Below are 25,269 nucleotides of genomic sequence, written 5' to 3' on the forward strand. Positions count from 1 at the left end.
ACCTCTCAACCCCAATGTCTCCCACTTAGGATGTGAAATCCGTCCTGCCATATCCCATCCTGAATATTAAAAGAATAACTTAAAAAAAGAGGTTCCAAAATTGTATCTTCTCAATGATGAACAAAAATTATACAGAAAGAAGGAAATACACCACAACACCAAAGTGCTGACTTGAGGATCGTATTGTAGATACACTGTATTTATTTTCCTTTTTCCACAAATAGGCCTTTATTTTTAAAAACACATTTCTGAGGGTTCCAGTTCTAAGACTGAGTAAGTATAGTCTGTCCTTCCCCTGAATGCAACTAACAACCCAGGATGGAATGCAGGAAGCAGCTCTCTGAGGACTCTCAAAAAGTAGCAGGTGGACTAGGAGAGGAAACCAGAATTTAGGATATAAAAGTCTGATGACGAGTCTCTCGTCTTGCCTTTTGCCCTGGTATCTGCTGGCCTGGTCTCCGAGGCAGCGTGAATCCTGGGGCTGTGCAGTGGACGTGGAAAGAAAGGCCTCCAAGAGCAGCCTTGTCTTCCTGGTCTGAGGAGTGGGGAGGGAGGACTCTTCAGGACAGAAACCCCCCTTCTCGTCCTTTTTTCCCCTTATATAGCCCCGTCCCCGGGCAAGCCTCATGTGAAGTGGAAACCTGGCGGTGGAAGCCAGGAAACACTTAGAGCTCAGGGGACTCCTTCTGACCCGAAGGGCTGTGGTTTGAAGGTATGTGTGGTGGGGGGAGGTCCCTTGCTGTTTTTCCTCTCTTCATCCTGTCACCTGGCCCCAGAGCAGAGACTCAGTCACAGGACGCATGCAGCAGGGCAGGGAGGCTAAAAGCCCCAGTTTCTAGCTGGAGCACCAGGGCAAGGGCGGCCCTGAAAACTGGAGAGCCTGGAGAAATCACGGAGAGTGGGAGGCTTGAGAAGTGGATCCCACAGGTTCATGTGTGTGGATCTGACCCCAAACGGCATCCCAGTGACTTCGACACTACTGGGCAGACCACTCAGATTTCAGGCTGGCCCCTGGGTGGCACTAGCTTAGGACAGATTTGACCTAACATTGCAAAAGTTCAGAAAACCAACCATCGAACTCTGGCACTGTTTTAAAAAAAAAAAATTCAGATGAGTAAGTTTTTAAAATCTTGTTGGCTTTATTCAGTGATTCATGAATTGAGAAGCATCCATCTGGCAAACAGAAGGGGCCCCGAGGCCCCTTCTGAGGGACTTTTAGGGGCAGGAGGGAGCAGGCATGGGGAAGCTCTTCCAGGCAGAAAATGGCTTTGTTTATTGCAAGTAAACTTTCCTTAGGGGATGGCCAGAGTCTATCAGGCCGATTACCTAACTTGTGCTGATCAGGTGATTCCTGATTGACTGGTTTAATATTCCATTTCTGGAAGAACTGAAACTGTAGCTAAGTCTCGGTTTGGGGACGTGGGTTTTAGCATTAAGTGACTTCACTTAATGCTGTTCTCTTGTTTTAATCGCCCACTCGAGACAGACCGGAATTGATCCTAAATGGATCAACTGCCTCCGAAACCAAAGACTCAACATTTTCCATAGGGTTTAACCAAGACCGATTCAAAATGCCCAGGACACAATCCAAAGCTACTCTACATATAAAGAACCAGGACAGTCTAAACACTGAGATGACCCCAGTGTTGGACTTATCAGAAAAGGACCTTAGAAATAAAAAGACAAAGTCTCAGCAGAGAAATAGGAGATACAGAAAATCACCAGTTAAAAAATTTTCAACTAAGACAATACATCAATCAAAAATCGAAAATATACTGGATGGTCCTAGTAGCAGAACAACAGAAGAAAATCTGTGAACTTGAAGGCAGGTCAGTAGAAAATTAGCTTCAATCAGCAGGATATCCACCTCTGCCAAATGCCCGGTTGCCTGGAAAATGTGAACGTTACATGATAGAAGAGATTCTGCAGATGTAATTGAGGCTATGGACTTTAAAATCCAGACTGTCTGGGTTATTGAGCCGGCCTAGTCTAATCACTTGAATCCTTAAAGGCAGAGATTTCTGTCTGACTGGATTCGGAGATGCGGCAGGAGGAAAAATCAGAGGTGTTCAAAGCCTGAGGGGGATTCAACAATCCTTCTGTTGGAGGAGGCTGCGTGGACAGGAATGCAGGCAGCTTCTAGGAGCACAGAGCAGCCCCCAGCTGATAGGAAGGAAATGGGGTCGCTTTCAACTTTAAGGAACTGAATTCAGGCGATAGTCTCAATAAGCTTAGAAGAAGAATCTTTCCCCAGAGCCTCCAGTTCAAAACAAAACACACAAGGTTTCAGCCTGACAAAACACCTTGATTTTGGCCTTGTGAACCCAAAGCAGAAGACTCGAGCTTCCCCAGTGGCTCAGGGTAAAGAATCTACCTGTAGGGCAGGAGGCGCAGATTCAATCCCCCGGTCAGGAAGATCTCCCCGAGGAGGAAATGGCAACCCACTCTAGTATTGAGAAGGTAACAGGCAGGAAGGCCAGGGGTCTCCAAACGCAGGAAATAGGCTGCAAGTGTCAGACATTTATCTCTCAAACGGCAGGAAGAAACAAACTCGTTACATTTTTTCCCTTCTCTATACAAATTTAACAAGGTTTCTCTTAAAACTCTGTGTTGCCATAAGATTATGGTTCCACTGGAACTTAACTTTTCTCAAACCTTGAGCTAACCAATGAATTTTTCTTATGGAAATGTTTGTCTTAAGCTATGTTAATGTGCTATGCATTTACCCCAGATTCTGTCTCCCAGTCGGTTTGCCTAAAGGCTCAGAACCGACTTGACAAACCAGTATGCTATACTCATTCATTGCTCTCCTAATCTGTTAATGAAACTATTTGTTTGTATGGGAATCTGCCTTCCTTCAAGAATCATGTCAATCGTTTTATGTCCTGGGATGACTCATCTGGTGCCAAGATTATCTCAAAATGCATCTTGTGGGTGAGGGGCCTGGTGCCATTCTCTGAGTTTTGAGGCATTTCCCTTTTTTTTTTTTTTAATTAGCAGACTGCTAGTAGCTATATGACATCCAGATAAAGACTAGCACGGGGGTATTCTTTCTGCCCCCTTCTGATGTCTATGTCTTTCTCTATCTCTTTTATACTTTAATACAACTTTATTGCACAAAAGCTCTGCGTGATCAGGCCTCGTCTCTGGCCCCGGATTGAAGTCTTCTCCTCCGGAGGCCAAGAATCCCGGCCTCTTTCGTGTTTCAGCAACAACCTTTTCGGTATTCTTGCTTGAAGTCCCGTGGATAGAGGAGCCTGGAGGGCTACAGACCGTAGGGCAGCAGAGCCGGGCGCGGCTGAGCACAGGTGCAAGCACAGGTCACTCAGTTAAGCCCAGCCAGACTCGCGCCCTACGTCATTCGTGAAGTAATCAACAGGTATCGTTTGTAGCCTCTAAGTCTGTGGTAGTTTGTTATGGTGGCAAGAGAAAACTAATGCACGATCCAACATGAATACCAGTGAGAAGTAGTAAGATACTAATTTAGGTAGATTACAAAAAGGGAAGTATGTACGTTAAAATCTCTAGTGCAACCTCTGGAAAAAAAATATACAAAATTAAAGTGGAATAACTTAAAAATCCTAGTAATCCAAAAGAAGGCATGAAAAGGGAAATAGAGGAATAATAAAAAAACAGAAAGGGTAAACAGAAAACAATAAAATGGTAGACTTAAACCCAAATATCAATAATTTGGGCCTAAACACACCAATTAAGAGACAAATTGAAGATATAAATTTTTAAAAAGACACAACCAAATGCTGTCTACAGGAAACACACTTCAGGTTAAAAATAAAAGGATGCGAAAAGATATATAATGCAAATACCACTTAAAGCTGGAGTGGTTTTATTAATGTCAGACAATAGACTTCAGAAAATTAAGAAGGAAGAGAGACACTGCATACTGATACAAGGGTCAGTTCACCATGAAGAAGTAACAAACCTAAGTATGTGTGCACCTGAGAACAAAACTTTAAATACATGAAACAAAAATTAATAGAACTGAAAGGAGACGTACACAAATCCACAATCTTAGTTGGATACTTCAACATTCCTCTCTCAGTAATCAATACAACAAGGAAACAGAAAACCACCATCCATCAACAGGTCCTAACTGACACTTAGTGAACACTCTATCCCAAATAACCATCTCCCCCTCTCCAAGTGCATAGGAAACATTCACCAAGACAGCCCATATCCTACATTGTTAAGTAAACATTAACAAATTTAGAAGGAATGAAATCATACAATATTACGGTCTCTGACCTACATGGTATTTAAAATTAGAAACCAACAACAGAGATGGTGGTAAAATTTCCAAATACTTACAGGTTAAACTACACACTTCTAAATTATACACGGGTTAAGGAGGACATTGCAAGGAAAACTAAAAAAATGTTTTGAAATGAACAAAAATGAAAATGCAGCATATAAAACTGTGGGATGCAGCTCTCGAATCCACAATCTAAGTTTCCACCTTAGAAAATTAGAAAAAAGGAGAAAAATAAACTCAAAGTAAGAACTATGAAAATAACAAATAACATAAATCAGTCAAATAGAAAAGGGAAGAACAACAGAGAAAATTAAAGACACAAGGTAGGTTATTCTTTAAAAAGATTCTTTAAATTGATAAACATCTAGCTATAGACTAACAAAGAAACAGAGAAGGCAAATTATCAGTTTGGAGAATGAAAATGTGATGTCATCCTGCAGACACTAAGGATATTAAGGGAATACTATAAATAACCCCACGTGCATAAGCTGGATCCATGAGATGAAATGGATCTATTCCTTGAAAATCACAAACTACCAAAACACACCAAAGATGAAACAGACAGTTTGATTAATCCTTTAACTATTAATGGAATTGAATTCAGTTAATCCTTTTGAAAAAAAAAAAATCTACAGGCCCAAACAGTTTCACTGCAGAAGGCTACCAAACATTTAAAGAAACACCAATCCATATATCTTTTCCAGAAAACAGAAGAGAAGATTTCCCAAGTCTTCCTTAATCTAATAAAGGGCAACTACAAAAACGCCTATAGCTAACATCATAGTGAACGGTAAAATAATGGACACTTCTCTAAGAGTAGGAATACTGTAGGACTCACTCTAAAAGTTACAATCATCAAGATAATGTGGTATTGGTAAAGAGAGAGAGACACCCATATCAGACTGAATGAAGAGGATAAAAACAGACCCTGTAAAGGCAGCTCAGTGGAGGAGAAAGGACAGCCTTCAACAAACAGAGCTGACACCATCAGACACCCATATGAAAAAATATAAACCTCAAACTAAACCTCACACCTTATACAAAAGGATCACGGAAATAAGGAGAAAATGTCAGCTCTCCAACACTAGAGAGAATCTTTGTGATAGGAGGTTAGGCAGAGTTCTTAGATGTGGCACCAAAACCACAATCCATAAAAGGAAAATCTGGAAAGTAGCCCTTCGTCCACATGTAATACTTCTGCTCTGCAGGAGCCACTTTAAAGAGCAGCATGAAGAGTGCTAGATGGGGGGTGGATACTCACAGATCCATATCTGATAGAGGGCTTGTATCCAGAAGACTCATGAGAGTACCTTGGACTGCAAGATCAAACCAGTCAATCCTAAAGGAAATCAACGCTGAATATTCGTTGGAAGGGCTGATGCTGAAGCTAAAGCTTCAATACTTTGGCCACCTGATGTGGAGAGACAACTCTCTTGGAAAAGACCCTGATTCTGGGAAAGATTGAGGGCACGAGGAGAAGGGGGTGACAGAGGATGAGATGGCTGGATGGCACCACCAACTCATTGGACATGAATTTGAGCAAACTTCAGGAGAAGCCTGGTGTGCTGCAGTCCGTGGGGTCGCAAAGAGTCAGACTCGACTTAGTGAGTGAACAACGGCAACAACAATCCAGAATAAACAAAGAATTTCTCAACATTCATTGGTGAGACAACAACTCAATTTAAAGACACTTCACCAAAGAGGGAACATGGAAGGGAATTAAACACACAAAAACAGGCTTAATATCATTAACCACATGGGAAGTGCAAACCAAAATCACAAGGAGTTAACACCACACACCTATCAGAATGGCTAAAATAAAAAAATACTGGCAGTTCCAAATACTGGAGAGAAACCGGATCTCTCATAGTGGAAGGCAAAAAAGCAAAAAGATACTCTGGAAATTTGGTGGTTTTTTTTTTTTTTCTTTTTTTAAAAAGTTAAACCTTTAACTATACGACTGAGCAATCTCACTCCTAGGTACATACCTTAGATAATTTTCTGTTCATATAGAAACCTAAACACAAGTATTTGTAGCAGTTTTATTCAAAATTGCCAAAAACTGGAAACAAGCCAAATATCCTTCAGTGGTTTGTGAAAGTGAAACGAACCGTGGCAAGGAATAGCACACGGCCATGAGAGGCAACACGCGTGAGCCTCACACACACTGAGAGAAGCCAGGCTCCAGAGGCCACACCCGTTGTGATCTACATCTGTGACCTTCTGGAAAAGGCAAATCTATACGGACGGAGAACGCAGACGGGTTTGCCAGAGGCTGGGGTGGGGCAAAGGGGCAGCATAAGGGAATTCTGAGGTCCCAGGACTGCTCTGCACCCTGACTGTGGAGGTAGTGACAGTGTTAAAACACACAGAACCTTACATAGGAGACAGTTACCTTTATGGTACGATAATTCAACCATTTTAGAACCTGAAACAAAATACACCCAAATAAATTTCTCTTAAAAAAAAAATGCTTTCAAAGAAATTTCCCACCTGGGTTTCTTTCAGATGGGTTTCTTCTGCTTTGTGGGGGCCTCGCCATACCAGCCCTGGCGTTTGTGGGTCTGTTTATTCATCAAGAAAATGAGACCGGTCTCCCCCGACCCTAAAATGACACCAGTGGGCAGGCTCTTTGTGAAAGCAGGGGAGGGGTGGGTGTGGAGAGAAGGCGTGTTTGGCCTCCACCGGGCTCTGGACCCAGATGGAACAGTTGTCCTTTGGTCTGAAAACCTCTGGGTTAGAAGAGCTAGTCTTGGCCCAGATCCTTGCACACCTTGGACCCACCCTGGATTTCAGGACCTTCAGGTGGGGCTCGCTCATTCACCCCTTTGGCACACGCCCCCGTGGGCCCCGGCGGCCAGCTAGGCCAGGGCTGGTGCTCATGGCCAGTGATCTAAACAAGGCCCTTCGGGAGAAGCTGGATGTGTGCTCCTTGTTCTAGGACCCCCAGGTGACACAGGGGTTAAAGACGGTGGGAAACCTAAAAAGGCTCTGAGATCTAGGCCTCCTGCAAGGCAGGAGTGCGTGAAGACTGAAACCGTTTTTTCCCCATGCAGGACAACTTTTAGAAAGAGCACTTTCTGAGCAATAAGGGGCTGTGCACAGATGCGGGGAGCTGCTGTTGGGAGGATGACTCTCAGACCCGGGCCAGCGGGGCCAGCGCATCATTCGTGCGGAGAGCGGCTGGTCACACCAAGCACCTATCATGCACTCGGGCACCGTGCTAAAGAAGCACTGATCTTCACAACGACCCTAGGATGAAACGGCTGTCATCACTGGGATGAGGAAACTCAGGCTCCAAGAGGTCACCAGTCACATGAGCAGGAGGTGACAAGGCTGCGTGTCAGTTCACAGCTCCAACCTTCTGGGCAGAGGCCCGATGTCAGGCCTGCTCTCCACACATGCCCTGAGATAGAGACCAATGTCACCTTTCATCAAAAGCTGGAGAAGAGCTTGCCATGCAGAGCAGTGCTCAAAAAAAAAAAAAAAAGTTAAAAAAAAAAATTTACACAACAGAACACTTCCTTTGAAAACAATCTTATGTGTAAGTCCAATCAATTCAGAAAACCAGAGTTGGGCAATGGTGGCTAAAGGTGAAAGCAGAGTTGCCTCAGGGCTCCCAGAGTTTCTGGAACACTGCTTGAAGACTACTCATCCAGTAGGTTGGCACCTAAACTGTGAGAAGCACGGGATGTGCCATGATGCTTAAGGCTGGCTTTGGGTTCGAAAGAATGAGGTGGGATTGTGAAAGACTCATTCCTGGGTTAGTCAGCCCATCAGACTTGCCATGTGCACTGGGCCCTGGTCCACTTGACCTGGGTACCCCCTGGTTCACCCTCCCCTCTGGTCAGCAGCCATGACCTGTCACTCCCTGGGGAGAAAACTTATCTTCACCATCTTACATGTAGTAAGCTGACTCTTTAAAGATGTGAATGATAAGATTAACAGCTTACAGCACCCTTCCTTTTTCCTTGCCCTTATAAAAGGCGTCACCTGGTTTTCCTGTATTGACAAAAGGAGGGTGTCTGAGCACAGATCTTGGTGGAAGATCAGTGGCCCTGGGGCACGTGCTGGCTGCATGGCTCAGACTGGAATCATCAGACGGACCTCCTTCTCGTAGATGTCAGGAATCATGCCCACGGGAGAGCTGACCATGCGCACGGTGTTCCTGCCAAATAGCTGGAACTCATAGTGGATGAGCTGCTCCCAAAAGCCGTTGTTGGGCCGGATGATGGGCCGGCAGGACTTGGTCCACGTGTGGGCGTCCAGCAGGGACATGGCGTGGTACTTCATGAGATAGGCGAGGCAGAGGGCGGCCGAGCGGCTCACGCCGGCAGCGCAGTGCAGCAGCGTGCGGCCCTGCTTCATCTCCACGCTGTGGATGTGGTCTGCGATGGGGTCGAAGAAGTCACAGAGCCGAGAGGTGGGTGTGTCGGCCACGGGCACCTGTACGTAGTGGATGTCCTCGTACAAGGCGTTAACCACCTCCACTGAGACGTTGATGACCGTGCTAATGCGGTTGCTGGACAGCATGAGCCTGTTGTTGGCAGCCACCCCGCTGCTGATATACAGGCTGCTGGTGATCTGTGAGAGGCCGCTGACCGAGGGCTGCCGGAATGGAACCGGGAAGGCACACGGGGAAGCGGTCATCAGGCCAGTGGGTCAGCGGCCCGTGAGACATAAAGGCGGCCTCTTCCTGCTAGGCTGTGTCCGTGGAAAACTGCAAGGAGGGAGAGGAGACAGATGAGGAGCCCCAGTTCAGGGGCCCCTGCTTCATACAACTCAGTGGGGCCGCTCCGCGTGGCTGTCAAGGTCACTTGTGGCCTGGTCCCCTGCCTACGTCTCCACCCCGCTTTTAACCTTTCTCATGTCCTGAAGGGCCTCGGCTGGGCTGAGTCATGTTCTGTTCCGCATGGACATTGGTCCTTTCTGGCCCAGGGCCCTTCCTGCTCTCAGTCCAGAACCCCCTTTCCTTACAAGCCTCTCAAGTCCCCGTCTGTCCCGTTCAGCAGAGAACTGCTGAGCACTGGGATCTTGGCCAGGGCCACTTCCTGAGGGAAACTTTCTGGGACTATACCCCTCCCCTACACGTGATCCAGTACCAGCTCCAGGCAGGTCCCAGGTGCCCTCCTTCCTAACATTTCCTGAAGATGTGCTTTTGCCATGCCCTGTCTGTGAGTTCTCATGATTTATCACTGTTTCTGCCTTCGTTCCTACTACATCGCCGGTGCCAAGCTGCGTGTTCCCACAAGCAGGTGCTTAAAAATATTTGCTGAATGAAGAAATGACTCCAACAACCAGGACCCTGCCTCCCGAGAGTTTTTTCTGGAAAAGACGGGATCTCTGGCCACGTTTCTCTAGAATTAGGGGGAGGAGCTGGCTAGAGGTGAGGGTGGTTCTTAGGCTGCTGGAGAGGAAGGTCAAAGGCTACCTAGACAAATCCTACCTGCCAGTACCCCCAGAGTCCAGTGCAATAGGCTCACCCCAGGTAGGCAGGGCAGATGGGACTAGTTTGTTCTAAAAGTCTTCTGTGAAGTGAAAGTGAAAGTCGCTCGGTCTTTGAGACCCTGTGGACGGTAGCCCATCAGGCTCCTCCATCTGTTTTTCAGGCAAGAGTACTGGAGTGGGTAGCCATTTCCTTCTCCAGGGGATCTTCCCTACCCAGGGATCGAACTGGATCTCCTGCATTGAAGGCAGATTCTTTACTGTCACCCTCAACCAGCTGGAAGCCCAAATGCTAAGGGACGTTCTGGATCCTCATTACCTGAAAACTCAGAGAGAAGTGGACAGAAGGCCCCCAAAACTAGTGCCCAGTGGGCAATAGGAATTAGGGGAGACTGCCGTTCATTACTAGAGAAGGCAATAGCACCCCACTCCAGCACTCTTGCCTGGAAAATCCCATGGACGGAGGAGCCTGGTGGGCTGCAGTCCATGGGGTCGCTAAGAGTCGGACATGACTGAGCGACTTCACTTTTACTTTTTACTTTTATGCATTGGAGAAGGAAATGGCAACCCACTCCAGTGTTCTTGCCTGGAAAATCCCAGGGACGGGGGAGCCTCATGGGCTGCCGTCTATGGGGTCGCACAGAGTCGGACACGACTGAAGTGACTTAGCAGCAGCAGCAGCCATTCATTACAGGGACAAAAAGTGTGGTGAGAAGACATTGCTCTGGAAGCTGAGGGTAGTGAGGAGAGGAAAGTCATTTTCATGCTAATCAAGAAACACTTATCAGGCACCGTGGTAGGTGCTGGGGATACTGAAACATACAAGACAGCCATGGTGCCCTCTCTCACAGAACTCAAAAGTCTCACGGGAAAGACAGACAGAAATAGGCAATTATGTGTGCAACAGAGCTGAGCAATAGGGATAACAGTGCCTACCCTAAAAAATCTTTTACCTTCCAACTTTTAGATTAAAAAGAGAAGAAAATTGAAGATCATTTTTCACCTGTACAAGGAATACCTAAAACTGCTCTAGGAAAAACCTTGGTGTGTGTTATGGACAATTAACTGCTAAAATTATTGTTAAGTTATCTGGATTTACCAGAGAAGTTGCATCTTGAGTGATCTGAGCTGAACCTGAAGACTATTAATAAGTTATGTTTGGAAGTTTAACTTCAATGAAGTAAATGTTTGTTGTGCAAGAAACAAATGCTGACTTACTAAACAAAGATGGTGTGGTATGCTTGTTTTTTTTTCACAAGGCTCCTGAGAACCCAACTGCAGCATCTCAATTCAATTGAATGAAAACGTGTTTAGTATCAAAAGAGCCCAAGAGACTGGTGTGAAAGTACAATCTCAGAGGCTGGTTAATTACTGTGGGATACTTACTGGTCACTTTGTACAATGTAGATCTGAAGTACAGTGGTGAAACATTAAATGTGACATTTCAAAAAAAAAAGAATCGTGTGAGGATTAAATGAGGTAATCCATGTAAAGTGTTTAACACAGGGCCTGGCACATAATTAACCACCGTTGCTGTTGTTAGGGAAGTTAAAACCTAGAGCATTATGAGAATGAAGAGTAAACGGAGTTACTTCAGGCTGGGGCTACAGAGTTGCAAAGATCGCCTGAAGAAATGACCTAAAGATCTGAAGAACTTTTAACTTGAGGGGAAGAGAACGGGAGAAAGAGCGACTCGTCGGCATCTCAGTGTCACCATTTTACAGCCTACAAAACAGCACAGCAAGCCGGTGTCTGGAGTTAGTATCTCTGTTTTATACCCGGGGAAAGTGAGGCAGAGTGGGGAAAAGGACCTGTCTAGGGTCACAAAGCAAGGCTCAAAACAGCCGATCTTTCTAGAGGGAAAAGTGGGCAAACACCATGGGGCTTTCGTTAATACTGGGTTATAAAACGTGGAACATAGTCCAAGGGTTGACGGGAGAAAGGCGCCACTTCCAGGGGTGAGTCAGGTATATTTCCGAGGGAGTTGGCGTTGGAATGGGCTTATTTGCCCGCTGTATGAAGACCTCGGGGTCTTACCTCGCTCTCGCGGGCGGGAGGGCAAGTGCATTCAGGAAGCAACCTTGGGCGAGCGTCTCCAGGTAAGAGAAGATCGGTCACGACCCAGGAGCCACTGTCCCCGCCGGCCCGGGGCTCCGGTTTCCATAGCAATGGTCCTTTGTTGCGGAAAGAGATGGGCCGTGCCGGGTCTCCGGAGAAACCCCGGCCTCGTTTTCCCCGTCCTGGAGCTGCCGGGCCCGGACTCACCGGCCACCGCCCTGCGATCACGCGGGAACCCCAGCAGTCCTAGTCGAGAAGTAGGGTCCGGGCTCTGCGTGCCGCAGCCCACTAGTTCTCGCCCTACCCGTCTCCATGGCAACGCGCCGGGCGGCGCCACGGCAGTCGCGAAGGGACAATCCGGCCGCATCCGCAGGCTTCCGGGCAACGCCCACACGGCCCGCCCCACCCCACCCCACCCCTCCTGGTCCCGCCTTCCCTGCGCGTCTCCCGGGCAACGCGCCGTGCTCCGCGCACCGCGTCTGCGCAGGCGCTCACTCCGCGGCTGCGCGCGCTCAGAAGAGCATGGACCCCGAGGAGGCTGCCATTCCCCGGTTTCTCGCCAAAGCGAAAGACGAAAACTCAGCGGCTGGCCAGCAGCTCCGGTCGGTCACCTGGAACCTAGACCCGCCCACTGGCGGTGCGGTCGCCCCTCAGGCGACCACCAGCCCTGGCACCTACCCGGCGTCGGCCTTCTTCCGGCACAGTAGGCCCAGTAACCGCCGGGACACTCACGTAGGGAGCCAGCCGAAGATTTGCTTCCTGCGGCCGCGGACCGCGCAGCCGCTCGTTCTCTTCAGGTGCGGCCCGGGTACCCAGAGCGTTCGTCAGAGCTCGGACCCGGGGAAGCCGAACTCTCAGACTTCTGCTCCCTCGGGCAGCCGCCTGGATCTTGGTCCTGGCTCTCCAGAACCTTGGGCGCCTCAGAGCCGGGGCTTTTCTTAGACCCCAGGAGAGTCTGAATGTCCCCGTCCAGGTCTTCACCCTCTCCGGAGCCCGAACGCCCTCAGCCCGGACTCTGAAGATTCCCACCTCGACCCAGCATCCTCCGAACGCCCGGGCCCGGCCTGTAGTCTCCCAGGCTTGACGTCGTCTGTCCAGAAGGTTCCTAGCGCCCCCTGGGCCGAGTCGAACTTCCTTCCTTACCAGCCGGGAGGCCCAGGTTCCCTCAGACCTGACGCTTCCCTCAGTCAGCTTTCTGCAGTGACCCAGGGAAAGCCCTTGGTTCCCTCAGCCGTGGCCCCGTCCCCACAGACCTCAGCTTCCCCTCGCCTCCTCCATTTCACACTCCCTCAGAGTACCCCCGCCCAGGCTCCCACAGAGGCCTTGCTCTGGCAGCATTATGGTTCAAAATGATCATTATTACCTGAAAGGGAGTATTTCCTGTCGTGGCCTCCCCACCTCCCCCCTTCCCGGGAAGTATTGGTAATTTGGTGCACCACTGAGTGGGTGAACTGTTTAGTATATCTTTAGGTATTTTACGCTTTTTTTTTTTTTTTTTTTTTACCCCCCAGCAGAATTCGGAGGACTTTTGATTGTGAGCATCTTGATCTCTAAAGGAGTCTTCTATGCTCTCATGTCTTTTCTGTTAGAAAAAAAAATGTAAATGGGAGATAAAGGGTGTTTGTTTCTACTTGTTTGTAGATGTAAAAGCATTCAGAAAAGCAGTTTCAAACTGGCTGAACATGAATTGGGAAAATTTTTTAATCCTTCAAAATGTTTTATCCTTTAAAATTTGTCCTATTTTTTTTGTTTTTTGTCCTGTCAAAACAGTATGCACTTGTAGAAAAATCAGATGGACAAGCAAAATGAATATCTGGAGACAATCACTGTTCCAAACGGGCTGAAAATGAATTAGGATAAACAGTTTTTTAGTCCTTCAAAGTGTTTTATCCTTTAACAGTTGTCCTATCAGAATAATATACACTTACAGAAAAATCAGACAAGCATAATGAATGGCTAGAGACAATCACTGTTACCATTGTGGTGTATATTGTTTCAGATCTATTCATAAATATGTACTGCAACATGCTTAAGCATTTTTTTTTTTTTTTTAGTGGTAGGGAGGGAATAGGTCACAAAAAAATTTATCGTAAACTTGCCCCCCCTTACACTGTGGATGTCTGTTTTATCCATAGCTGCTTAGTATTTTATTGTATGGCCTAATCACAATTTATTCAGTTGCTTTCTTATTGTATATTTAGATAGTTTCCAAATTTTAGGAAGAAAATATTACAAATAATTATTTTTAAGTAGGCAAAAAATATATATATGGTTGCAAAACCACTTCATGGTGTCACCAAATTATCAAAAGTGAAAACTCAATGTCTGGTATTATCCATTTTTGACCATTTTAACCAAATTGTTATCTCTAGTTTGGCCTGGAGCACCTGGCTTCATTCTACCACACCCCAACCCATCCCAACTTCTGCTTCTCACCCTCCAGAGTCTCCTCAAGTGTTTGTCCACTTCACACTTTCTTTACCGTCTAGACTTTCCCCAAATCCTTTACCCTTAGAATTTCCCAATTAATCAACATAACCTGTGTCTAAGCATTTTATTCTCTTTTTTCCTGATTCCTTTGACCATCCCCACCCGGATGTCCCTTAGACCTAGGCTCGTGCGGTGCCCCCCACCAACCAACCCCCCTCAAATTTATCCCTCTGACTTTGCTTATTTCCTCTAAGACCTTCACGTCCCATTTCATCCTGCATTTTCTTCAGATGACTGCTCCTTTGGACACTTACAAGTCCCTGTTGACACTTCTCTTGTGGATTACTCTGACCTTTCTACATCCTTCTCAGGATTTTATTTTCCTCTCAGCATCCAAGAAACACCCCTTAGGCACACATATTCCACAGGAAGAAACCTAAGCCTACTCCCTTGCTCCTCTGACAGTTACGACAGGGCAGTGCCTCTCCCAAGAAACTTCAGGAAGGCTCAGCCACTACCCCAGGATCCCATCAGATCAGGTTGTGTTCTACTCCTGACCCCAGCCATCAAGCCTGTACCATCTTCTCCTCCCTCTCCAGCTTAATGAATTCCAGTGAAACAGCAATGAAAAAATTTTTACCCAAGAGCCACTTATCTCGGGTGATAATACGGGACAACCTCAGTGCACAGCGAATCTATGAGATGGAGGTAAAGTCATCACAAGCCTTTCCATTAGAGGGCGCTAGTGGCTTGATCCATGTTCATTTATGTCACTCCCGGAAACCTTGAAGGGAGCTCTCAGATCTTAGAGGTGGTAGGAGGCCATCAAGGTGCTCTAATACAAGCCTGTTTTACAGAGGAGACAGTTGAGAACTCCGGGTTACTGATTCACCCAAAGTGTCATAGCTATTCCTTGTTTGAAGGAGCCAAGGAAGACTCCACATCTCTTGGTGCCTGTGACATTTTTTTCCCTCAAAACACATTACCTTTCTATTTAGGGAGCCCCTGAGTGGATTCCTACAATCTCCTGTAAAAAGAAGTCTTGCTTCTAGAGCTTGAATTAGCATTGACACCATTTGGTCTTTTTTTTTTTCCTTCAGGGATTATCTCCCACTTTTCCACAAGAACTGAGATTTTTCTACTTTTTGCTTATTGACAAGAAAGGTTTGACCTGCTTACCCAAAAACCCTCAGAAGAAGAGGGAAGCCACAGTGTCATCATCCCACAGGCCCTGACTGATTAATTCATTAAATGCATCTTCAGGGCTCACTTGGGACAGGCAGTGTTTTGGGCATGAGGAAAAGACTAGTGAATGCGACGGACTCAGAATGTGCCCGTTTCTTCCACTAGAGCAGGCAGGCCAGAGTTAAGCTGCTGTACCCTTCTTGACTTTTTTGAGCCCCTCTCCATGTTCCAGGACCAAATCTGGAAGGACCCATGAGATTCTGACATTGAAAACTGGGAAAAATTTAAGAGATGGTGGCAGATCTTAAGTGTCACCAAGACCAAAAGAAGAGTAGAGGTGTGAGTGTTTCTCTCTCTGCTAAACTTCCAGTGGCGCGGTGTAGTGGAATTAGAGCAGTGTTTCTCCCCCACAAAGTTCTCCCGTTAGGGGAGGAGATGGCTCGCACCAGCCATTGATTTCCCAGGGCCTCCAGGAGGGCAGTGAATATCTAGTGTGTTGGGAACCCTCTGAACAATGAGAACAATGGATAATGGCTGGTATCCCTGCATGTGTGGCCGTGGTTCTCAACTGGGATGGCTATGCCCTGTGGGGACTTTGGCGATATATCCTAATAGAAGAAATAAGTAGGGAATTCCCTGGTGGTTCAGTGGTTAGGTCTCTGTGCTTTCACTGTTGAGGGCGCAGGTTCAATTCATATCCCGGAGCTAGAATCCCACAAGCTGTGTGGTGTGGCCAAAAAGAAGTCCAGTTCAGTGTGACGGGGTGTCACTGACAATATGCAGGGGGCACCAAGTGAGTGATAGGGACTGAGTGATAAGAGTTAAGGAAGGGGGGGTTACAAGATGCACCCTTTTCCCTCCCTCCTTCTGACCACTCTCCAAACAGAGATGTTAGGCTCTGAGGCTGCAGACTGTCAGAAGGTACCACAGGAGTGAGCTAGCTCGATGCCCTCACTACAAACAGGGAAATGGAGCTCCCTGTGAGCCAAGTTACTGATGGAATACTGAGTTCATCTGGCTCCTTTTCCACCTCGTAGCAGCAGCACAGATGCCTCTCTTACTGTGAAGTAATCTCACCTCTGCTTTTTGTAAGATAAGAGCTGCAGACAAGACCAAGAAAAAGATGAGCCACTTGTATGACCACCTGAAAAAGAAATTCATGACAGACCAGCTCAGAAAGTTGGGGCGCTGGCGACGGGAATCCACAAACATCTGGCAGTACCTGGATACCATCCGAGGGAACAAGGTCCCATTAAAAGCTCAGCCTAACAGGAAAGATCAGCCACCCTAGTCAAGGCAGAGTGGTCCATCCTGGGGCCATGATGATGCTAGGCTGACCGGAGACAAGCTGGAAGTGAGCCAGTCTACACCATTGTGGAACAGCAATAAATGAGACCCGTGGACAGTGGAGCACAAAGCTGCTCGGCAATGCTGCTATTTCTTGCCCAGTCCCATCCCCCCTTTTCTGGTGAAGGCAGTCCTGATAGTCCTGTAGCTGCCCAAGTGGAAAGGACTGAATCGAGCCGGCTTCCAAGGTTAAGGCAGAAATTGACCTCTGGTACCCATGTGTCTGGTGCAATGCCAGGCCAGGTGTGCTGGGACAGTGGTACCTTGTATGGGAATGGCTTGGTAATGCCACTGCCTGGCATTCCGATGGTGAGTCCAGGTGGGGCATCAGGCAGACCTGGGTTAAGGGCCGTTTCTGCCGTCTGTCAGCTGTGAGACTTTGTAACCTCTCTGAGCCTCTGTTTCCTTACATGAAAAAACGAGGCAGCAGTGCGGGAACCACCTCCAAGAACTGGCCTGAGGCTGTGGAGCACTTGGCCCAGGGCCCGTCATCCCATGGGCTCTCCCCACAGTGCCTTCATTTAGCTTCCAGCCTTGCCAGTCCTGCTGCCCTGGCCTGCCCGCTGCCCCAGCTGCACCTGCAGGCTCCTCATCTAGAATGATCTTCAGGGCTCTGAGGAAGCTCTCTTCACCCTCCAGGGCTTATCTCAATGCCGTTTCCCCACCAACCCCCCACAAGCTTCCCCGATCTTCTGCCTCCTGCCTGCCCCTCCACAACCCAGGCCAAGCCGCATGGGTTCCCCTCTCTCTGAACTTGGCTTACCTGTGGTGGCTTCACTCTGCCTTTCGTGGTAGATGTTTGGATGTTTGTCCCAGCCTTAGATCAGGCTATACAGCCTTTGAGGAGAAGGCAATGGCACCCCACTCCAGTACTCTTGCCTGGAAAATCCCACGGACGGAGGAGCCTGGTAGTCTGAAGTCCATGGGGTCGCTAAGAGTCAGACATGACTGAGCGACTTCACTTTCACTTTTCACTTTCCTGCATTGGAGAAGGAAATGGCAACCCACTCCAGTGTTCTTGCCTGGAGAATCCCAGGGACGGGGGAGCCTGGTGGGCTACGGTCTATGGGGTTGCACAGAGTCGGACACGACTGAAGTGACTTAGCAGTAGCAGCATACAGCCTTTGAGAGTAGGAGCCAGGGATCCCCAAGATTCAGTTCAGGCCTCTCCTGTGCCACTCCACCCCACCAGAAGAGGCCTCCCCTTTGTGTGCTGATGTCTCTGCACTGAGCATGCGGTTGGCCATCTCTTTGCTCTGTCTTCCTGACCATGTTGTGAATATGTCGACCGGGTTACTCACTTGTTCATCTCTGTAACCACAATGCCCAGTAATACTGAGCAGTCAGTGTTTTCTAAGTGATTATTCCTTTGTTTAATTACAGCTTCAGCACAGTGCCCAGAGTAAGGGCACGGTACATATTTTTTAAAGTTAACCAGGTCTCCTCACTTTACAGATGAGGAAACAGGCCCAGAGAGGTGGCTTGACTTGCCCAAGGTCACACAGCAAGTTATAGTGGCAGAGAACTAGAAGCAGGTTTCCTGACTGCTGAGGAGTGGTCGTTCTGCATTACCACAGCTGCTAGGTAAGGACAGTCCTCATCCAAGGATGGAGAGCCAGATGTCCACGAAGCTTCTGTTTTCCCTTTTAATGCTCTTCCTTTGATAATACGCTACTTTTCAGTGGGAGCCAAAACCTTTTCTAGGTTTTTGTCTGTTTTCTTGGCTAAGCACAACTGATTGGAATAATTGAGTTTAAGTTTTATTATACAAGCAATATGGCCACATTTGCCAAAAACAAAAACTCTTCCATTAAACCAACCACTGCTAGCATTTTGATGTGTTTCTTATATTTTGAGTATTCGTTTCATTTCAACAACAGTCCTAGGTACAGTCCTGGCACTGTACCTAGAAAGGGGAAAGAAAGGCTTCCGGGATCCTGGTGTCTTCAGAGGACCCATCAAGCCACCCAAGCTCCACTTTTCTCCAGAGAACTCTGCCCCTGCTAAATCTTCCCCTAATGCAGCCTCTCTAAGCCTCACCCCTGTCTAGCCTTCAGCCACACCCACCCTTCTCCTCTCCTCTGGATGGCTGGCCTTGGTAGAGGGTCTTTGCAGTCCTATGCTGTGGCCCAGCAGACTGGGGGAACCCTGGGAGTGAGATGGGTGGGAGATTTGGGATGTCTACCTAGTAAGTCACTATAAACCACTAACTCACAGGTGGACTTAGTCTTCCCATATTTGCATTAAAAACCAGAGGATTTTGCATTTAAGTAAGGAACAAGAAGTAATGAAATTCTGCAGAGGCCCCTAATTTTTTTTAACAGAAATACGCCAAGCTCTTTTTTCTTTTTAAATTAGGCATTTATAAGCAAGCAAGCATGCATTAATTACATAAACTAGTTGAGTAGTAGAGAAAGCCACCGTATTGTCGTTAGCAGCAGTGAGGGAGAGATGGGAGCAGCAGTGCAGATGCTCCTGGTGGGTGTGAGGGTGGAGCTGGTTTTTTTTTTTTTTTTTCTTAATTAAAAAAAAAAAGTCATTTGTGACTCCTGACTTAAAGCAAGAACAAGATGGCATCCCCAAGCCTGGTGGGTGCAGAGGGTAGGTGGGGTCACCCAGAAAAGCAGCTGAACCTGTGGGCATGAGGCGGCCCAATTGTGGAGAGAGGAAAAAAGAAAAGGGAAGGAAAATCAATGAGAGAAATGAAGGAGTATTGGATAGGAAGATATTCGAGAAATAGAATCCTGAAGCTAAGGAGGGCCTTAGGGATTCTTTAGTCCAGTGGACACACACACACAAGTGGAACTCCTAGTTTAAATGAAGTCTCCCTTGGCATCCCATTCCAATAACTAAAATCACTGACATATTCGCATTTATTGAGCATTCATATTTCAGGCACAGGGCTCAGTTGTTTTCAAACACGAGTCATTGAATCTTCCCAACAACAAAGTAGGTAATTTTATTAGCCCACTTTATACATGAGATGTTGAGGCTCAGAGAGCCAGAATCCTGCCCTAGGTTGGGCAGCTAGTAAGTGACAAAGTCTACCTTCAGCCTGTCTAATGTGAAGGCCATCTCCTAAACAGCCTGTGATAAGCCCCCAATCTTCATCACTATAGTCAGATATGGAGGTGGGGCCCCTCGGGAGCGCGAGTTCACAGATGATGTGGAACCTCAGCTGTGACGTCAGTTGCCCGAGACCGGCTGTTTTCCAGAGAACTGGAAGGAGCCCTAGGTCTCCCTTCTACCATGTGGCTAAGGGGAACTTGTTGCCCATTTTGGGCTGGACGGACTGGGGAGAGTTACGGAGGCGTGGCTGAGGCGCGTGCCCACCCAGGAAGTGGGAGAACAGGACACAGGGATCCTGACCATTCCCGTCAGCTGTGAAAAGACGTCTTCAGCTTGGTCCTCAGGAACCCTTTGTGGAACATCCTTCGTGTCTGAAGAACCATGCTGATGGCAGGGGACAGATGAATGATACTCTTTTAGTGGGATAGAGTGTTTTGGGTGTACTCCGTAATTGCTGATGGCATTGCCTTCCCTCCTCCCTTTTCACCAGATACACGTCACTCCTTTAGGGCACTTGGAAGAACCTTCCCAGTTCAAAAATCTTGCTGAGTGCACAGTGGGTTCCTTTAGATTTTCTCCATGATCTGGGATGAAAGGAGGGAACTTCTCTTTACCAAGCACCTGTTACACGCAAGACATCTTATATCCTGCCTCACTCAGTATTCACAAGAGTACTCTTCAGATATCACGCCCACTTTTTAAAAAAATTATTCTTGGCTGCTCTGGGTCTTCATTGCTGGGCATGGGCTTTCTCTAGTTACAGAGAGTGGGGGCTACTCTCTAGTCACGGGGCACGGGCTTCTCATTGTGGTGGCTTCTCCTGCTGTGAAGCATGTCTGGGCACACAGGCTTCAGTAGCTGTGGGCATGTGGGTTTTAGCTGTCCCGAGACATGTAGGATCCTCCCAGGCGAGGGATCAAACTGGTGCCCCTTACATTGCAAAGTGGATTCTTAACCACTGGACCACCTGGGAAGACCCATGTCCACTTTTAAGATGAGAAAACTAAGGCACAGAGAAGCTAAGAAACTTGCTCAGAGTCGCTTAGTTTGAACCAGCCTGTGAGATGCATAAGGCGTGCTCTTTCCTTGCCATCTGGCTGCCCCGGTGATGCTCAGCTTCATTTCCAGCACCACCCTCAATTTCAGCCATTGTCGGTGCAGGAACTTGCTCTGTGATGGATGCCCATACATAGCCCTGGCCCTTGACTTTCCTCCTAGGCTACTGTCATTGACCATGTGGTCACTGACATGGCAAGGAGCAAGTCTTGGGTGAGGATGCTGGAACGTCGTGGCAGGTCCCAGCTCCAGGGTGTCAGGCAAGGGCAGCGGCATCAGATCCCAGCAAGTGGGTGTGGGGCAGCCTGCCAGGGGCCTCAGCAGATGACCGTAGGGGCAGCTAGCTGGGGAGCAGGGGAGGCAGTCGCAGCTAAGAGTGATCCCACAGCTCTTACATGTCCGTCCCATCCGCCTATCCTCCCATCTGTCCACCCAGCATGCACTTATCCATCTGTCCATGTGGCGCTTCAGCCCACAGAACACGAATGTGGAGAAGCTGATTCTCCTGTTTGCCGTGACACCCTCACTGCTCCCCACCGCTGTGGGGAATTGGGGTGACCTGCCCGCTGGGAGCGCCTCTGCCCTGATTCACTCTGACCTCGAGCAAGTCACTTCTCTGTGCTGAGAGTCTGGGGAACTGGGAAAACCTGAGCGCTGCCTGGAACAGGCCGCTTCCCTTATTTCATCAACAGGTAGCTGAGGCCGAGTGGGGAACTGACTTGCCAAGGTCGGATAAGGAATTACTGGTGGATCTGGGACTAGATCCTGGGGGCTGCCACTCGTCTGTAAAGTGGGAATGTGAATTCTGGCTCCCTCACCCGCTGGGATTGTAGGGAGGACCCCACGAGATAAGTGGTAGGAAAGTGACGTGAGAGGTGAGGTCACCAGGGCAGAAGGTCCCAGAGGTCCAACCAAGGCCCCTGCTGCCAGGCCAGTGCAGATCCCATGGTGACCACAAGGGGTCAGCAGATGCTTGTGCACTCAGCTGGGATCTGCTCAAAGGCACTGTGAGCCAGGGTCTGGGTCATTTCATTCCTGGGGACCCCAGCACAAACAAGACGATGGACGCATCGCAGCCCAGCCCACTGTGGAAGCGGGAAGTATCACTTGGGTATTACAATGCAGAGCCTGGCCCAGCTGCTGACTCTGCAGGGCTCTGAGGGCTGAGGGGCCAAGCCTGGAGCAGGCCTTGGCTGGGTCCCCCTGTGTCCCCAGTAACCTTTATCTGGGCTTCGGCTCTCGCCTGCAACTGTGCCGAGGGGGGTGGTGCAGGTGGCTGATCTCTTCATTTCCGTTCTCAAGCCCGAAATGTGGCACAGAGCTTTGCACACATGATGCTCCATAAATATCTGCTGAGCAACTCCTGCCCTGAGCAGAGCCAGAAAAATCCAGGTCAGCTTGTGGCCACAGACACAAAGGTATATATGCTAGTTTGTGTCCCATTTACCCAGGAAAAGAGATGTACAAGTTAAGAGGGAGGTGGGACAGCATGCAGCTAAGAGCACAGGCCTTCCGGAAGGCCTCAGTTCAAATCCAAGTCAGCTGCTTTCCCAGCTTTATGTCCCTTAGCAAGTGCCCCGTATAATCCAGCCAGTGTATGTTTCCTCTGCCATTATGCAGTTAGGTTTGGCTTACCTCTGGTCCCTTTGCCGAATGAGAATATCTGACTGGAAGCTTTGCGTGGGGCAGAATCAGAAATAACAGAGTCAGCAGGGCTCTGTTCTGTGACGCCGACATCCACTCCACCAGCCCTTGCTGGCCTCAGATGTTTCATTCAGTCTCTTTAGAGAAGAGACGTACTGTTTTCTGCCTGGGGGAAGTATTGCCCTCACTTTGCAACCTTTGGTGTCGAGAGGGGTGGGACAGTGGGTTAGAGCAATTATTCCCCAACCCCTGCTCAAAGTGGTATATGAGTCTATGTTTATTATAAACTGAGCAGATACAAAAGGATACTGGAAAATATGTGTACGGCATACAAACAATATCAACACAAAATGCTTGTGAGCTCACAGGCTAGTTTGAGGAATTTGTTGTTCAGTCACTCAGTTGTGTCTCTTTGTGACCCCATGGACTGTATAGCATGCCAGGCTTCCCCGTTCTTCACTGTCTCCCGGAGTTTGCTCAAACTCATATCCACTGAGTTGGGAATAAAACCCCCCATTTCACTTCCCTGTTCTTGCTCCTGCCCTCCGCCACAACCTGTTGACTCTGAGCCCGAAGCCTCCCTGGGTTCTCTCAAGTCAGTTGGTTCCCACCTCCCACTTAGCTGGCTGAGAGACTGTTCTCAGCTGCTGCTTCCACCTGTTGTCCTCATAAGAGCACGAATCCTCTTTCCATATTCTGAGCATTTGTTGAAATCTCTCATTTATCAGTGGTCTTTCTTTCTTTCTGGCCATGCAACGTGAGATCTTCGTTCCCTGACCAGGAATCGAACTCCTGGCCCCCTGCAGTGGAAACGCTGAGTCATAACTCCTGGACCCTCCAAGGAATTTCCTTAGTGATCCATCTTTAAGATTGTAACATGACCTTCCTAAGTCTCTTTTGCCACATGGCATCTGTTACCTTCTAAATGATTTAATTGGCATATTTCTGTCTCCTTTTATTAGAACATAAGCTCCAGAATGACAGGGATTTTTGTCAGAGTTCTTTTAAATTTTTAAAGTATTTTATTACTCTTATTTTATTTATTTTTGTTTTTTTGGCCCTCCCACATGGCATGTAGGATCTTGGTTCCCTGACCAGGGATCGAACCTATGCCCCTGCATTGGAAGGTGAGAGTCTTAACCACTAGACTACCAGGGAAGTCCCTGTCAAGTTTCTTTCAATGCTCCATCCTCAGCGCCTAGAAGAAGACTTCACGTATGATATGAATTCAATGAACGTTTGTTAAATAACTTGTTTCTAGTTCTGTTTGTTGGTAAACACTTAGTACTTTGGCAAGCTGTCCCACTTTTGTTTCAGTGGGGTCTCTTCGGGTCTCAGTAAAGATGGGAGGCAGACACAGGTTCTTATTAAATACCCTGAGCTAGAAGTCTCCGTGTCAGTGCTTCTCTGTGAAGGGGTCATGGGCCCCTTTAAGATTATAATGAAACCTACCACAAGTTGGAACTTACATTTAAAATGTACATGTAATTTGCAAAAACTACATTTCATCTTAAAAACCTGTTCTGTTCTGGAGAGATAAGTAGAAACTATCAACACTTGGAACTTCCTGAAGTTCAGGGGTTAAGACTCCACACTTCCACTGCAGGGGTTTTGAATTCGATCCCTGATCTGGGAACTAAAGATCCCAGATGCCATGTGGCACAGCCAAAAATAGAAAAAGAGAAACACCTCAATCAAAAACTAGATGAAGGATGTAGCCAAACCAATAAAAGTGCAAATGACTAAACATATATATTTTTAAAAAAGAAACTATCAATATTGTAGCCCCAGAGAGGAGGAAGAGGGGAGTTCTTTCACAGTATAATGTGTTTACTTCAGTTCTGTACAGTGCAAGCATTACGATATCAAAGTTGAAGAAATTAGTTAAATATTTTAAAGGAACTCATGTTCTAATCCCTTGGGGTGATCACAAACTCACATATCTTTAGGGGCCAGGGAGGTCAGTGCCCATGGCTTTAGGACCATAGGCAGCAGTGGAAGCTGTGGGGACATGGAGCTTGCACACTCCACCCCAAGATGCTTAAATTTAGTGGCACAAAAAGCATGATGTTCATCAAACTTCACTGGCCTGTTTTATTCATTTCACTGAACATTTCACAGAACCCTCTTTAGTTAAATAGAGAATATTTACTGAGCACTTACTATGTTAAATGAGCTTTACATACATGATTCTATTACTGTCAAGCTGTGAGGTAGGGGTTATTTTCCTCATTTTCATTTCACCGATGAGTAAGAGGAAGCTCAGTGGAGTGGCTGAAGGTCCCACAGCTATGAGAGTCATTGGGCTGGGATTTCTTTAGTGGCTCTGACTCCCAAAGCCCAAGATTTTCCCTCCACATCACTGCCCATCAAGATGTGGTCCATGATGGGAACCTCCCTGGTGGTCCAGTGGTTAAGACTTCACCTTCCAATGCAGGAGGTGTGGATTTGGTCAGCTAAGAGCCCACATGCCTGGTGGTCAAAAAAACAAAACAAAACAAAACATGAACCAGAAGCAATATTGTAACAAATTCAATAAAGACTTTAAAAATGGGCCACATTAAAAAAAAAAAAAAAAAAAACCTTTAAAACAAATGTGGTCCAAGATTCACCCACTCAGAAACCCCTGGGGAACTCATAAAAATGCGTGCTCCCAGGCACTTCCCTGGTGGTCCACTGGTTAAGACTCCCACTTCCACTGCCAGGGGCATGGGTTCAATCCCTGGTTGGGGTCCTAAGATCCTGCATGCCCCATGGTGAGGTCA

At 47.6% G+C, this 25,269-nt stretch overlaps 2 protein-coding genes across 4 annotated transcripts; one reads left to right on the forward strand and one right to left on the reverse strand.

Annotated features, from left to right (window-relative positions):
- Window positions 1-6,004: 6,004 nt before the first annotated feature.
- Window positions 6,005-12,083, reverse strand: DUSP18 (dual specificity phosphatase 18). Of its 3 annotated transcripts, XM_040251134.1 has the most exons (3): window positions 11,753-12,068; window positions 8,378-8,990; window positions 6,005-7,940 (listed from the first exon to the last, which is right to left on the reverse strand). In XM_040251134.1, the coding sequence occupies exons 2-3, from the start codon at window positions 8,918-8,920 to the stop codon at window positions 7,881-7,883; spliced, it is 603 nt and encodes a 200-aa protein (XP_040107068.1). In that variant the 5' UTR covers window positions 8,921-8,990; window positions 11,753-12,068; the 3' UTR covers window positions 6,005-7,880. The 3 variants fall into 3 exon arrangements, with proteins under 3 accessions (XP_040107068.1, XP_040107069.1, XP_040107070.1); XM_040251135.1 differs by having other exon boundaries at window positions 6,005-8,990; window positions 11,753-12,083; XM_040251136.1 differs by lacking the exons at window positions 6,005-7,940; window positions 11,753-12,068 and having other exon boundaries at window positions 8,378-8,645; window positions 8,756-8,986.
- CUNH5orf52 (chromosome unknown C5orf52 homolog) lies at window positions 12,021-16,801 on the forward strand. The gene is made up of 2 exons (XM_040251133.1): window positions 12,021-14,911; window positions 16,482-16,801. Exon 1 carries the CDS (start codon window positions 12,086-12,088, stop codon window positions 12,713-12,715), a length of 630 nt encoding a protein of 209 aa, XP_040107067.1. The 5' UTR covers window positions 12,021-12,085; the 3' UTR covers window positions 12,716-14,911; window positions 16,482-16,801.
- The last annotated feature ends 8,468 nt before the right edge of the window (window positions 16,802-25,269 follow it).

Source organism: Oryx dammah, unplaced genomic scaffold, assembly GCF_014754425.2.
Source record: "Oryx dammah isolate SB20612 unplaced genomic scaffold, SCBI_Odam_1.1 HiC_scaffold_12, whole genome shotgun sequence".
NCBI classification, from domain to species: Eukaryota; Metazoa; Chordata; class Mammalia; order Artiodactyla; family Bovidae; genus Oryx; species Oryx dammah.

Coding starts and splice junctions, on each gene's coding strand:
- DUSP18 (XM_040251134.1), bottom strand. CDS start 8,920: ATGACCGCTTCCCCGTGTGCCTTCCCGGTTCCATTCCGGCAGCCCTCG. Junction 7,941..8,377: donor CTGACATCTACGAGAAGGAG/GTCCGTCTGATG, acceptor CTCACAGTTTAG/GTGCCAACCTACTGGATGAG.
- CUNH5orf52 (XM_040251133.1), top strand. CDS start 12,086: ATGGCAACGCGCCGGGCGGCGCCACGGCAGTCGCGAAGGGACAATCCG.